The 13,010-nt window shown below is 49.8% G+C and overlaps 2 protein-coding genes across 2 annotated transcripts in view; one reads left to right on the top strand and one right to left on the bottom strand.

Annotated features, from left to right (window-relative positions):
• LOC116975639 overlaps positions 1 to 13,010 on the top strand; it is a 613,100-nt gene that overhangs the window by 137,796 nt on the left and 462,294 nt on the right. The window lies entirely within an intron of this gene.
• Positions 1 to 13,010, bottom strand: part of arpc2 (actin related protein 2/3 complex subunit 2) — a 37,759-nt gene that overhangs the window by 18,394 nt on the left and 6,355 nt on the right. Inside the window, exons 3-4 of the mRNA XM_033024977.1 lie at positions 10,019 to 10,131; positions 6,944 to 6,989 (exon numbers count right to left, since the gene is read on the bottom strand). Of these exons, the coding sequence (XP_032880868.1) occupies positions 6,944 to 6,989; positions 10,019 to 10,131 (159 nt within the window). The remainder of the gene's footprint in view (positions 1 to 6,943; positions 6,990 to 10,018; positions 10,132 to 13,010) is intronic.

Below are 13,010 nucleotides of genomic sequence, written 5' to 3'. Positions count from 1 at the left end.
AAGTGCTTGGACACGCTGGAGGCAGGAAACATGTTTCCGATGTTGGGGGAGTCCAGAACCAGGGGCCAACACAATTTAAGAATAAGGGGTAAGCCATTTAGAACAGAGACGAGGAAACAATTGTTTCTCACAGAGAGTGGTGAGTCTGTGGAATTCTCTGCCTCAGAGGGTGGTGGAGGCCGGTTTCTCTGGATGCTTTCAAGAGAGAGCTGGATAGAGCTCTTAAAAATAGCAGAGTCAGGGGATATGGGGAGAAGGCAGGAACGGGGTACTGATTGGGGATGATCAGCCATGATCACAGTGAATGGCGGTGCTAGCTCGAAGGGCCGAATGGCCTACTCCTGCACCTGTTGTCTATTGTCGTCCGCGCCCGGGTGCGGTTAGAGAGGGGGGGCGCGCTATCCACGGGCACTCTGGGGGATTTTCGGGACCGCAGTGCACCAAGCATTGTCATATCGTTGGTACACAAAAATGCTGGAGAAACTCAGCGGGTGAGGCAGCATCTATGGAGCGAAGGAATAGGTGACGTTTCGGGTCGAGACCCGGAAGGGTCTCGACCCGAAACGTCGCCTATTCCTTCAAGACACAAGGGTCTCGACCCGAAACGTCGCCTATTCCTTCAAGACACCTTCAGCCGTGATCAGACAATAGGCAATAGGTGCAGGAGTAGAGGCCATTCGGCCGTTCGAGCCAGCACCGCCATTCAATGTGATCATGGCTGATCATCCACATTCAGTACCCCGTTCCTGCCTTCTCCCCATATCTTTCACAGCCCTATCTAACTCTCTCTTTCAAATCTTGGCCTCCACTGCCCTCTGTGGCAGAGAATACACAAATTCACAACTCTCTGGGTGAAAAAGTTTTTTCTCACCTCAGTCTTAAATGACCTCCCCTTTATTCTAAGTCTGTGGCCCCTGGTTCTGGACTCCCCCAACATTGGGAACATTTTTCCTGCATCTAGCTTGTCCAGTCCTTTTATAAGTTTCTATAAGATCCCCATTCGTCCTTCTAAATTCCAGTGAATACAAGCCCAGTCTTCCCAATCTTTCCTCATATCACATTCCTGCCATCCCGGGGATGAACCTGGTGAACCTACGCTGCACTGCCTCAATAGCAAGGATGTCCTTCCTCAAATCAGGAGACAAAAACTGCATACATCCCCTCCCCTTCGCAGCTCTCCCACAGCCTACTGTCTCCGCCTCTTCCTTTCCTCCCACCCCCCCCCTCGCCCCACATCAGTCTGAAGAAGGGTCTCGACCCGAAACGTCGCCTATTCCTTCGCTCCATAGATACTGCCTCACCCGCTGAGTCTCTCCAACATTCTAGTGTACCTTCTGCATATATATCTGATCTGTTTAGACAGCATTCAGAACAAAGCTCGTCACGGTTGTTTGGTTGAAGCTGAATGATGGGATTCACAGACTGGGAGACTGGAACTGCATTGTCAATAGTCCTTTGTACATTGACAGAGAGAGAGAGATGAGCCCCATAGCAATAGGCAAAATAATTCCCTCTAAACATATCGTTGACGCCACGCCCGCTGTGCAAACAGGATACACAACAGGAGCAGCTCAACCACACAATCCCCGACAGTCACCTCACGTGGCAGGTTGAACCGATGAATATGTAGGGCGCACCTGCACAAGGTGATGATTAAAGCCCTGTCCCACTGTACGAGTTTATTCAAGAGTTCTCCCGGGTTTCCCCTGATTCGAACTCGGAGATTTACGGTAATGGCCGCTCGTAGGTACTCGGGGCTCTCGTGGACATTTTTCAACATGTTGAAAAATCTTCACGAGTCTTCCCGAGCTTACCGCGTTTCCCGAGCACCTGCCGTTAGCGTTACGAGTCGCTAAGAGACGTCCCCGAGCTCCGACGTACCCGCTACGTACATTCTCCGTGCTTACCACAAGTTGTTTCTATTTTTAAACTCGGGAGAGCACTTGAATGAACTCGTGCAGTGGGACAGGGCTTTTAGATCGGGCAGACGCACAGCCCCTGAGAAACTACAAACTCCAGGGAAGAACCAAAACGTTGGAGTAACTCAGCAGGACAGGCAGCATCTCTGGAGAGAAGGAACGGGTGACGTTTCAGGTTGAGGCCCTTCTTCAGACCTGAAACGTCGCCCATTCCTTCTCTCCACATATGCTGCCTGCCCCGCCGAGCTACTCCAGCCTGTTGTGTCTATCTTCCCCTCCCCCCCCAGACCCATGTATCACCTCCTCCCATTGACCCACCTGTCCCCTCCCCAACCCTTTCCTGACACACCTGTCCCCTCCCCTACATACCCACCTGTTTCCTCTCCCTTTCACGGACCCACCTGTCCCCCCCCTTACCTGCCCGTCCCACCCCTCCCCCAGACCCACCTGTCACCCCCCTTACCTGCCTGCCCCCCCCCCCCAAAGATAAGACACATAAAGCTGGAGTAGCTCTTTGGAGAAAAGGAATCAGCTACGTTTCGGGTCGAGACACTTCCTCAGACCCGAAACGTCAGCCATTCCTTCTCTCCACAGATGCTGCCTGTCCCTTTGAGCTACTCCAGCATCCAGTGTTGTCATGTTGGAAAGGGCGCAGAGAAGATTTATGAGGATGTTGCCAGGAATCGAGGGTCTGAACTACAGGGAGAAACTGGGCAGGCTAGGTACACTATTTCCTGGAGTGCAGGAGGATGAAGGGGTGATCTTATAGAGGTGTATAAAATCATGAAGGAATAGATAGGGTAGACGCACAGTCTTTTGCTCAGAGTAGGGGAATCGTGAATCAGAGGACATATGCTTAAAGTGAGGGGGGGGGGGGGGGGGGGAAGATTTAATAGGAATCTGAGGGGTAACTTTTTCACACAGAGGGTGGTGGGTGTATGGAACAAGCTGCCAGAGGAGGTAGTTGAGGCTGGGACTATCCCAACATTTAAGAAACAGTTAGACAGGTACATGGATAGGACAGGTTTAGAGGGATATGGGCCAAACGCGGGCAGGTGGCACTAAAGATGGGTCAGGTTGGGCTGAAGGGCCTGTTTCCATAATGGTGTCAAGTTGGGAAAAGGGGAAGTACAATGGGATCTGGGGGTCCTTGTTCATCAGTCAATGAAAGTAAGCATGCAGGTACAGCAGGCAGTGAAGAAAGTGAATGACATGTTGGCCTTCATAACAAGAGGAGTTGAGTATAGGAGCAAAGAGGTCCTTCTGCAGTTGTACAGGGCCCTAGTGAGACCACACCTGGAGTATGGTGTGCAGTTTTGGTCCCTAATTTGAGGAAGGACGTTCTTGCTATTGAGGGAGTGCAGCGTAGGTTCACAACGTTAATTCCAGGGATGGCGGGACTGTCATATGCTGAGAGAATGGAGCGGCTGGGCTTGTACACTCTGGAGTTTAGAAGGATGAGAGGGAATTCTCCTTGAAACATATAAGATTGTTAAGTGCTTGGACATGCTAAAGGCAGAAAACATGTTCCCGATGTTGGGGGAGTCCAGAACCAGGGGCCACACAGTTTAAGAATAAGGAGTAAGCCATTTAGAACGGAGACGAGGAAACACTTTTTCACACAGAAAGATGTGAGTCTGTGGAATTCTCTGCCTCAGAAGGCGGTGGAGGCCGGTTCTCTGGATACTTTCAAGAGAGAGCTAGATAGGGCTCTTAAAGATAGCGGAGTCAGGGGATATGGGGAGAAGGCAGGATCGGGGTACTGATTGGGGATGATCAGCCATGATCACATTGAATGGCGGTGCTGGCTCGAAGGGCCGAATGGCCTACTCCTGCACCTATTGTCATACTGTATGCAATGACCTCACCGGGGGCTGCAGGCTCGGTTCAGGTTTAGTGTCACGTGTACTGACCTACAGGGAAAAGCATGGTTTTGCATACAATCCAAACAGATCATTCAAAACAGATGAAAGGTATTTTTATAGCCACAGATGCAAACTCAGAGCGGCATTCTTTTCTTGCTCACAGTTCTGCAAGGTATTGCATCACCCAAGCACATCCTTAATTTGTCTGAAGAAGGGTCTCGACCCGAAACGTCACCCATTCCTTCTCTCCAGAGACGCTGCCTTTCCCGCTGAGTTATAGACAATAGACAATAGGTGCAGGAGTAGAGGCCATTCGGCCCTTCGAGCCAGCACCGCCATTCAATATGATCATGGCTGATCATCCCCAATCAGTACCCCGTTCCTGCCTTCTCCCCATATCCCCCAACTCCCCTATCTTTAAGAGCCCTATCTAGCTCTCTCTTGAAAGTATCCAGAGAACTGGCCTCCACCGCCCTCTGAGGCAGAGAATTCCACACTCACATCTCTCTGTGAGAAAAAGTGTTTCCTCGTCTCCGTTCTAAATGGCTTACCCCTTATTCTTAAACTGTGTGGCCCCTGGTTCCGGACTCCCCCAACATCGGGGACATGTTTCCTGCCTCTAGCGTGTCCAAACCATTAATAATCTTATATGTCTCAATAAGATCCCCTCTCCTCCTTCTAAACTGCAGAGTGTACAAGCCCAGCCACTCCATTCTCTCAGTTACTCCAGCATTTTGTGTGTATCTTCATCGCCATAACCTCCTCTGGCAGCTCGTTCCACACACCCAGAGCCCTGTGTGTGAAACAGTTGCCCCTCAGGTTCCTATTAACTCTTTCCCCTCTCACCTGAATCCCATGTTGCCTGGCGCTCGACTCCTCAACTCTGGGCAAGTGTGTGTGCATACACACACTGTTACACTCATAATTTGACACACCTCTGTAAGATCACCCCATAGCCTCCTGCACTCCAAGGGATAAAGCCGTTGGCTGCCTAACCTCTCCCTGAAGCTCAGGCCCTCGTTTAAATCGAAGGTAGACACAAAATGCCGGAGTAACTCAGCGGGAACGGGAGCATCTCTGGACAGAAGGAATGGGCGACGTTTCGGGTCGAGACCCTTCTCTCCAGAGATGGTGCCTGTCCCAGCTGAGTTACTCCGGCATTTTGTGCCTCCCTTCAACCTACAAACCCGCACGTCTTTGGAGTGTGGGAGGAAACCGGAGATCCTGGAGAAAACCCACGCGGGTCACGAACAGACAGCACCCATAGTCAGGATCGAACTTGGGTGCCTGGCGGTGTGAGGCAGCAACTCTACCACTGCGCCGCTCTGATCTGAGTTCCCTGACTGACAAAGACCAGTGTCCCAAAAGCCTTCCTTGCCGCCCTATCTACCTGCAACGCCGCTTTCAGAGAGCGTACACATAGAAACATAGACAATAGGGGCAGCAGTAGGCCATTCGGCCCTTCCAGCCACAACCACCATTCAATATGATCATGGCTGATCATCCACAATCAGTACCCCGTTCCTGCTTTCTCCCCATATCCCTTGATTCCGTTAGCTCTAAGAGCTAAATCTAACTCTTTTGAAAACATCCAGTGAATTGGCCTCCACTGCCTCCTGTGGCAGCGAATTCCACAGATTCACAACTCACTGTGTGAAAAAGTGTTTCCTCATCTCAGTCCTAAATGGTTTACCCCTTATTCTTAACTGTGTGACCCCTGGTTCTGGACTCCCCCACCATCGGGAACATGTTTCCTGCAAATCCTGGCAAATCCCTTAATAATTTTATATGTTTCTATAAGATACCCTCTCATCCTTCTAAATACCAGTGAATTCTGTGAAAATCCTGCAGATGCTGGACTTCAGATCCAGATTATAACTTCAAATTATAAAAGGACTGGACAAGCTAGATGCAGGAAAAAATGTTCCCAATGTTGGGCGAGTCCAGAACCAGGGGCCACAGTCTTAGAATAAGGGGGACGCCATTTAAGACTGAGGTGAGAAAAAACTTTTTCACCCGGAGAGTTGGGAATTTATGGAATTCCCTGCCACACAGGGCAGTGGAGGTCAAATCACTGGATGGATTTAAGAGATAGAGCTCTTGGGGCTAGTGGAGTCAAGGGATATGGGGAGAAGGCAGGCACGGGTTATTGATAGGACACGATCAGCCATGATCACAATGAATAGCGGTGCTGGCTCGAAGGGCCGAATGTTTCAGTCAAATTCTGATTGAAAACTATATTTTTCATATTAAATCCATTGTAATTATGCTATATTGTATACGTGGATAGAATCATACAGCATGGACAGAGGCCCTTCAGCCCAACTCATCTATGCTAGCCAAGATGTCCCATCTACACTAGTCCCACCTGCCTGCATTTGGCCCATATCCCTCTAAACCTGTCCTGTCCATATACCTTCCCAAATGTCTGTTAAATGTTGTTATAGTACCTGCCGCAACTACCTCCTCTGGCAGCTCATTCCATACACCCACCACCCTCTGTGTGAAAACATTGCCCCTCAGGTTCCTCTTAAATCTGTCCCCTCTCTACTAAAATCAATGTCCTCTGGTCCTCGATTCCCCCTACTCTGGGCAAGAGACTCTGTGCGTCCACCCGATCAATTCCTCTCATATTTTATCCACCTCTATAAGATCTCCCCTCATCCTCCTGCGCTCCATAGAATCGAGTGCTAGCCTGCCCCAACCTCTACTTGTAGCCCAGACCCTCGAGTCCTGGTAACATCCTCGTAAATCCTCCCTGCACTATTTCAAGCTCAATGGCAAGATAGAGGTGTTACACTTTGCGGGGTCAAATGTCAGTTCTAAATGGCCTACCCTTTATTCTTAAACTGTGACTCTGGACTCCCCCAACATGGGGAACATTCTTCCTGCATCTAGCCTGTCCAATCCTTTAAGAATTTTATATGTTTCTATAAGATCTCCTCTCATCCTTCTAAATTCCAGCGAATACAAGCCCAGTCGACCCATTCTCTCAGCAAATGACAGTCCCGCCATCCCGGGAATTAACCTGGTGAACCTACGCTGCACTCCCTCAATAGCAAGAATGTCCCTCCTCAAATTTAGGGGTCCAAAACTGCACACAATGCGCGAGTGTGCGGATGCACAATTTCATTTCAATGAGGAGAGGAAGAAGGTTACCTGATTCAGGGGCCACAAAGTAAGAGCCATATACTCGTTTCAGCAGCTGCAGGGACAGAGGAGAGAGAGTTAACCACAAGGGAGGCAAATTCCAGCACCAACACCATCAGGTGAATATCAAACCCAAACATTGCCCACGTCTTATACAGTTTAGTTTATTGTCAGCGTATCGAAGTGAAAAGCATTTTGTTGTGTGCTAGCCTTTCAGCGGAAAGACTATACATCAGGGGTGGGGAACCTGTAGCCTTAAGGCCACATGCGGCCTTCTAGGCCATTAAGTGCGGCCTTTTGAATGAATCCAAATTTTGTAGAACAAATCCTTTTATTTTTATTAATATGTTTTTGTTCGTCTTTTATTATTTTTATTTTAATCTTAAAATGAACGTATTTAAAATACCAAAGTGTAAAAGAAGATTCAACTAAATAATCCTCCCCGACTGACAGCCAAATTAAAACATTAATATTTTACTCTGTGGAATTCTCTGCCTCAGAGGGCGGTGGAGGCCGGTTCTCTGGATGCTTTCAAGAGAGAGCTAGATAGGGCTCTTTAAAATAGCAGAGTCAGGGGATATGGGGAGAAGGCAGGAACGGGGTACTGATTGGGGATGATCAGCCATGATCACATTGAATGGCGGTGCTTGTTCAAAGGGCCGAATGGCCTACTCCTGCACCTATTGTCTATCAATAAGTCATGAGGGCTATTTTAACAAAATACTGTATATTTTGAAGTATATCTAATTGATGTTTCTTGGATGCGGCCTTATTAGATTACAGCTAACTAAATGCGGCATTCCAACATGAAAAGGTTCCCCACCCCTGCTATACATGATTATCCTGACTATGGGTGCTGCCTGTACTGAGTTTGTACGTTCTCAAGAGTGAATTAGATTTAGCTCTGAGGTCCAAGGGAATCAAGGGATATGGGGAAAAATATGGAATAGGGACTGATTGTGGATGATCAGCCATGATCATATTGAATGGCGATGCTTGCTCGAAGGGCCGAATGGCCTACTCCTGCACCTATTGTCTATGTTTCTGTGATTACATTCGAGCCGTTTACAGTGTATAGCTATATGATAATAGAGTGCAGCGTAGGTTCACCAGGTTAGTTCCCGGGATGGCGGGACTGTCATATGCTGAGAGAATGGAGCGGCTGCGCTTGTACACTCTGGAGTTTAGAAGGATGAGAGGGCATCTTATTGAAACATATAAGATTATTAAGGGATTGGACACGCTAGAGGCAGGAAACATGTTCCCGATGTTGGGGGAGTCCAGAATCAGGGGCCACAGTTTAAGAATAAGGGGTAAGGCATTTAGAACGGAGTCTGTGTAATTCTCTGCCTCAGAGGGCGGTGGAGGCCGGTTCTCTGGATATTTTCAAGAGAGAGCTAGATAGGGCTCTTAAAGATAGCGGAGTCAGGGGATATGGGGAGAAGGCAGGAACATGGTACTGATTGGGGATGATCAGCCATGATCACATTGAATGGCGGAGCTGGCTCGAAGGGCTATGCTGCACCCCCTCAATAGCAAGAATGTCCTTCCTCAAATTTGGAGACCAAAACTGCACACAATACTCCAGGTGTGGTCACACTAGGGCCCTGTACAACTGCAGAAGGACCACTTTGCTCCTATACTCAACTCCTCTTGTTATGAAACATAGAAAATAGGTGCAGGAGGCCATTCGGCCCTTCGAGCCAGGACCGCCATTCATTGTGATCATGGCTGATCGTCCCCTATCAATAACCCATGCTTGCCTTCTCCCCATATCCCTTGATTCCACTAGCCCCTAGAGCTCTATCTAACTCTATCTATGAAGGCCAACATGCCATTGGCTTTCTTCACTGCCTGCTGTACCTGCATGCTTACTTTCATTGACTGAGGCAGCGGCAGCGGCGACCCGACCTCGGAGGATCGGCCGCGGGCCCAGTGGACGACATCGTCAGGAGCTCGCAGGTCACAGGTTGGTGACCTGTTCTCCGGAGCTCCCGCAACCACAGCTGCGTCCGCTGGACTGGAGGGCGGCAGCTTCGACCACCCCAGGCCGCGGAGCTGAACCGGCCCGTTCGCGGAGCTCGGATTCAGCCGCGGAACTGACATTACTTACCATCGCCCGGCGGGGTCACAACATCCGAGGCCTGGATCGCCTCGGCGCAGAGGGAGAATAAGAAGGGAAGAGACAAAGACTTAAGACTTTTGCCTCCATCACAGTGAGGAGGTGCCTGGTGAACTCACTGTGGTGGATGTTAATTTGTGTTTATTGTGTGTTTCTGTCATTTTTACTATATGTAGGACTGCAAGGCAACAAAAGGCCGTTCAGACCACAAGGTCTGAATGACAATAAAGGCTACTTTGACTTTGAACAAGGAGCCCCAGATCCCATTGTACTTCCCCCTTTCCCAACTTGACACACTTTTGATAATAATCTGCCTTCCAGGTACAGTGTTAATAAAGTGCCAGTGATGTATCGAGGGGCGGAACAGCTCGCTTCTGCTTCTGCTTCTGTCGGCTGGACTGGGCCGGTTGCAACGGAGAAAGTAGGAAGCTTGCGAGGGAGGCGAGTTTAGAAATGAAGTCAGCACTTCCTGCTTCTGGCAGCGCAGAGTAAAACACCATAAAAGGCAGTCCGTGCTTCAGCCAAACCACAGGCGCACACCACCACATGCTGGGACTCGCTACACTCAACAGGACCAGGCTTCCTGCAACCCCGCCTCACCCACGGCTCCACTCCATGCTCTCAAAAAACGAATTTAGATTGATAAAGAGTCGACAAAAATGCTGGAGAAACTCAGCGGGTGAGGCAGCAACCGTGGAGCGAAGGAATAGGTGACGTTTCGGGTCGAGACCCGGAAGGGTCTCGACCCGAAACGTCGCCTATTCCTTCAAGACACAAGGGTCTCGACCCGAAACGTCGCCTATTCCTTCGAAGAAGGGTCTCAACCCGAAACGTCACCTAATCCTTCGCTCCATAGATGCTGCCAGTATTTTTGTCCTCCTTCAATTCTGAGGCTGTGCCCTCTGGTCCTGGACTCTCCCATCCTCTCCACGTCCATTCTGTCTGGGCTAGTTCGGACTCACCTCATCCGCTCCGTGATCCTGCAGCTCTTTGTAGAACTTGAGGGCGATGCTGACCATCACCTTGCTCTTGTCCCCGTTGGGGTTGGAGATGTGGTACAGGACGCCATCGAAATCTGCCGGGAGAAGCAAGCGAACACGTCTGGAACGGCCATCGCCACACTGGCCAGTTAGCGACTGTACCCCCCCCCCCATCCCCCTCCGCCCCCACCCTCCTCCCAGTTACTGCAGAGTGAGTTAGAGAGTGATACAGCGTAGAAACAGGCCCCTCGTCCCAACTTGACTGTCAGGTGGCACAATGGGCTAAGTGTTCGGCTGGCAACCGGAAGGTAGCCGGTTCGAATCCCGCTTGGAGTGCATACTGTCGTTGTGTCCTTGGGCAAGACACTTCACCCACCTTTGCCTGTGTGTGAATGTGTGTGAGTGATTGGTGGTGGTCGGAGAGGCCGTAGGCGCAGATTGGCAGCCACGCTTCCGTCAGTCTGCCCCAGGGCAGCTGTGGCTACAGAAGTAGCTTACCACCACCGAGTGTGACTGAGGAGTGAATGAATAATGCGATGTAAAGCGCCTTGAGTATTAGAAAGGCGCTATATAAATCCCATCCATTATTATTATTATTATTATATGCTGAGAGAATGGAGCGGCTGGGCTTGTACACTCTGGAGTTTAGAAGGATGAGAGGGTATCTCATTGAAACATGTAAGATTATTAAAGGGTTTGGACAAGCTAGAGGCAGGAAACATGTTCCCGATGTTGAGGGAGTCCAGAACCAGGGACCACAGTTTAAGAATTAGGAGGAAGCCATTTAGAACGGAGACGAGGAAACACTTTTCCTCACAGAGAGTGGTGAGTGTGGAATTCTCTGCCTCAGAGGGCGGTGGAGGCGGGTTCTCTGGATGCTTTCAAGAGAGAGCTAGATAGGGCTCTTAAAAATAGCGGAGTCAGGGGATATGGGGAGAAGGCAGGAACGAGGTACTGATTGGGGATGATCAGCCATGATCACATTGAATGGCGGTGATGGCTCGAAGGGCCGAATGGCCTACTCCTGCATCTAATGTCTATTGCCCACACCGATCAACATGTCTCATCGACCCTAGTCCCACCCGCCCGCGTTTGGTCCATATCCCTCCAAACCTGTCCTATACATGTGCCTGTCTAACTGCTTCTTAAACGTTGGGATAGTCCCAGCCTCAACTACCTCCTCCGGCAGCTCGTTCCATACACTGTGTGAAAAAGTTACCCCTCAGATTCCTATTAAATAGAAACATAGAAAATAGGTGCAGGTGGAGGCCATTCGGCCCTTCGAGCTAGCACCGCCATTCATTGTGATCATGGCTGATCGTCCCCAATCAATAACCCGTGCCTGCCTTCTCCCCATATCCCTTGACTCCACTAGCCCCTAGAGCTCTATCTAACTCTCTTAATCTTTCTCCCCCACACCTTGAACCTATGTCCTCTGGTCCTCGATTCCCCTACTCTGGGCAAGAGACTCTGTGCATCCACCCGATCTTTTCCTCTCATGATTTTATACACCTCAATAAGATCACCCCTCATCCTCCTGCGCTCCAAGGAATAGAGACCCAGCCTACTCAACCTCTCCCTGTAGCTCACACCCTCTAGTCCTGGCAACATCCGCATGAATCATTTCTGCGCCCTTTGCAGCTTGACGACATGTCAAAACCGAACACAGCACTCTAAATAATTTCTCTAACTTCAAGTCTCCCTCCATCCCCCGTCTTTCACACTCACCGAGCTACAGCTGACAGTGACCCGTTTCCTTTATCATTGGAGCAGCACCTCATATTTCGCTTGGGTAGTTTACACCCCAGCGGTACGAACATTGACCTCCAATTTCAGGTAGCCCCTGCTTTCTCCTTCTTTCCCCTCCCCTCCCCAGCTCTCCCACAGCCCACTGTCTCCGCTTCTTCCTTTCTTCTTCCCGCACCCCCCACCCCCACATCAGTCTGAAGAAGGGTCTTGACTCGAAACGTCACCCATTCCTTCTCTCCAGAGATGCTGCCTGTCCCGCTGAGTTACTCCAGCAGTTTGTGTCTATCTTCACTCTAAATGTGGCTTCATCAATGTCTTATACAACTGCAACGTGACCTCCTAACTTCTATACTCAAAGTGCGTGAGAAAGAACTGCAGATGCTGGATAAAATCGAAGGTAGACACAAAATGCTGGAGTAACTCAGCGGGTGAGGCGGCATCTTTGGAGAGAAGGAATGGGTGACGTTTCGAACTTCTGTCTGAAGAAGGGTCTCGAACCGAAACGTCACCCATTCCTTCTCTCCAGAGATGCTGCCTGTCCCGCTGATTTACTCCTGCTTTTTATGACTACATTCTGTACTCAATAGGTACACAAAAAAGCTGGAGAAACTCAGCAGGTGCAGCAGCATCTATGGAGCAAAGGAAATAGGCAACGTTTCGGGCCGAAACCCTTAAGGAAATAGGCAACGTTTCGGGCCGAAACCCTTAGGGTTTCGTCCCGAAACGTTGCCTATTTCCTTCGCTCCATAGATGCTGCTGCACCCGCTGAATTTCTCCAGCTATTTTGTGTACCTTCGATTTTCCAGCATCTGTAGTTCCTTCTTAATCATTCTGTACTCAATACTCTGACTGACAAAGGCCAATGTGCCAAAATACTTTTTGACCGCCGTGTCTACCTGTGACAAGACTTTCCATGAGTGAGCTTCATTGTTAGCTCAGAGGGTGCGGAGATCGATGGCAGTGCCAGCATTGAACATCCACCCCGACTCTCACTGCCAGGGCGGTTCAGAATCAAACGTTCTGTGTTATCCCACTTCCTCATCCACTCCCTGCACACTAGAAACATAGAAAATAGGTGCAGGAGTAGGCCATTCGGCCCTTCGAGCCTGCACCGCCATTCAATATGATCATGGCTAATCATCCAACTCAGTATCCTGTACCTGCCTTCTCTCCATACCCCCTGACCCCTTTAGCCACAAGGGCCACATCTAACTCCCTCTTAAAT

The sequence above is a fragment of the Amblyraja radiata genome, chromosome 7 (genome assembly GCF_010909765.2).
Source record: "Amblyraja radiata isolate CabotCenter1 chromosome 7, sAmbRad1.1.pri, whole genome shotgun sequence".
Classification (NCBI taxonomy): Eukaryota; Metazoa; Chordata; class Chondrichthyes; order Rajiformes; family Rajidae; genus Amblyraja; species Amblyraja radiata.
Note: the sequence above shows the minus strand (reverse complement) of the source record. Positions and strands in the feature narration are given on the sequence as shown.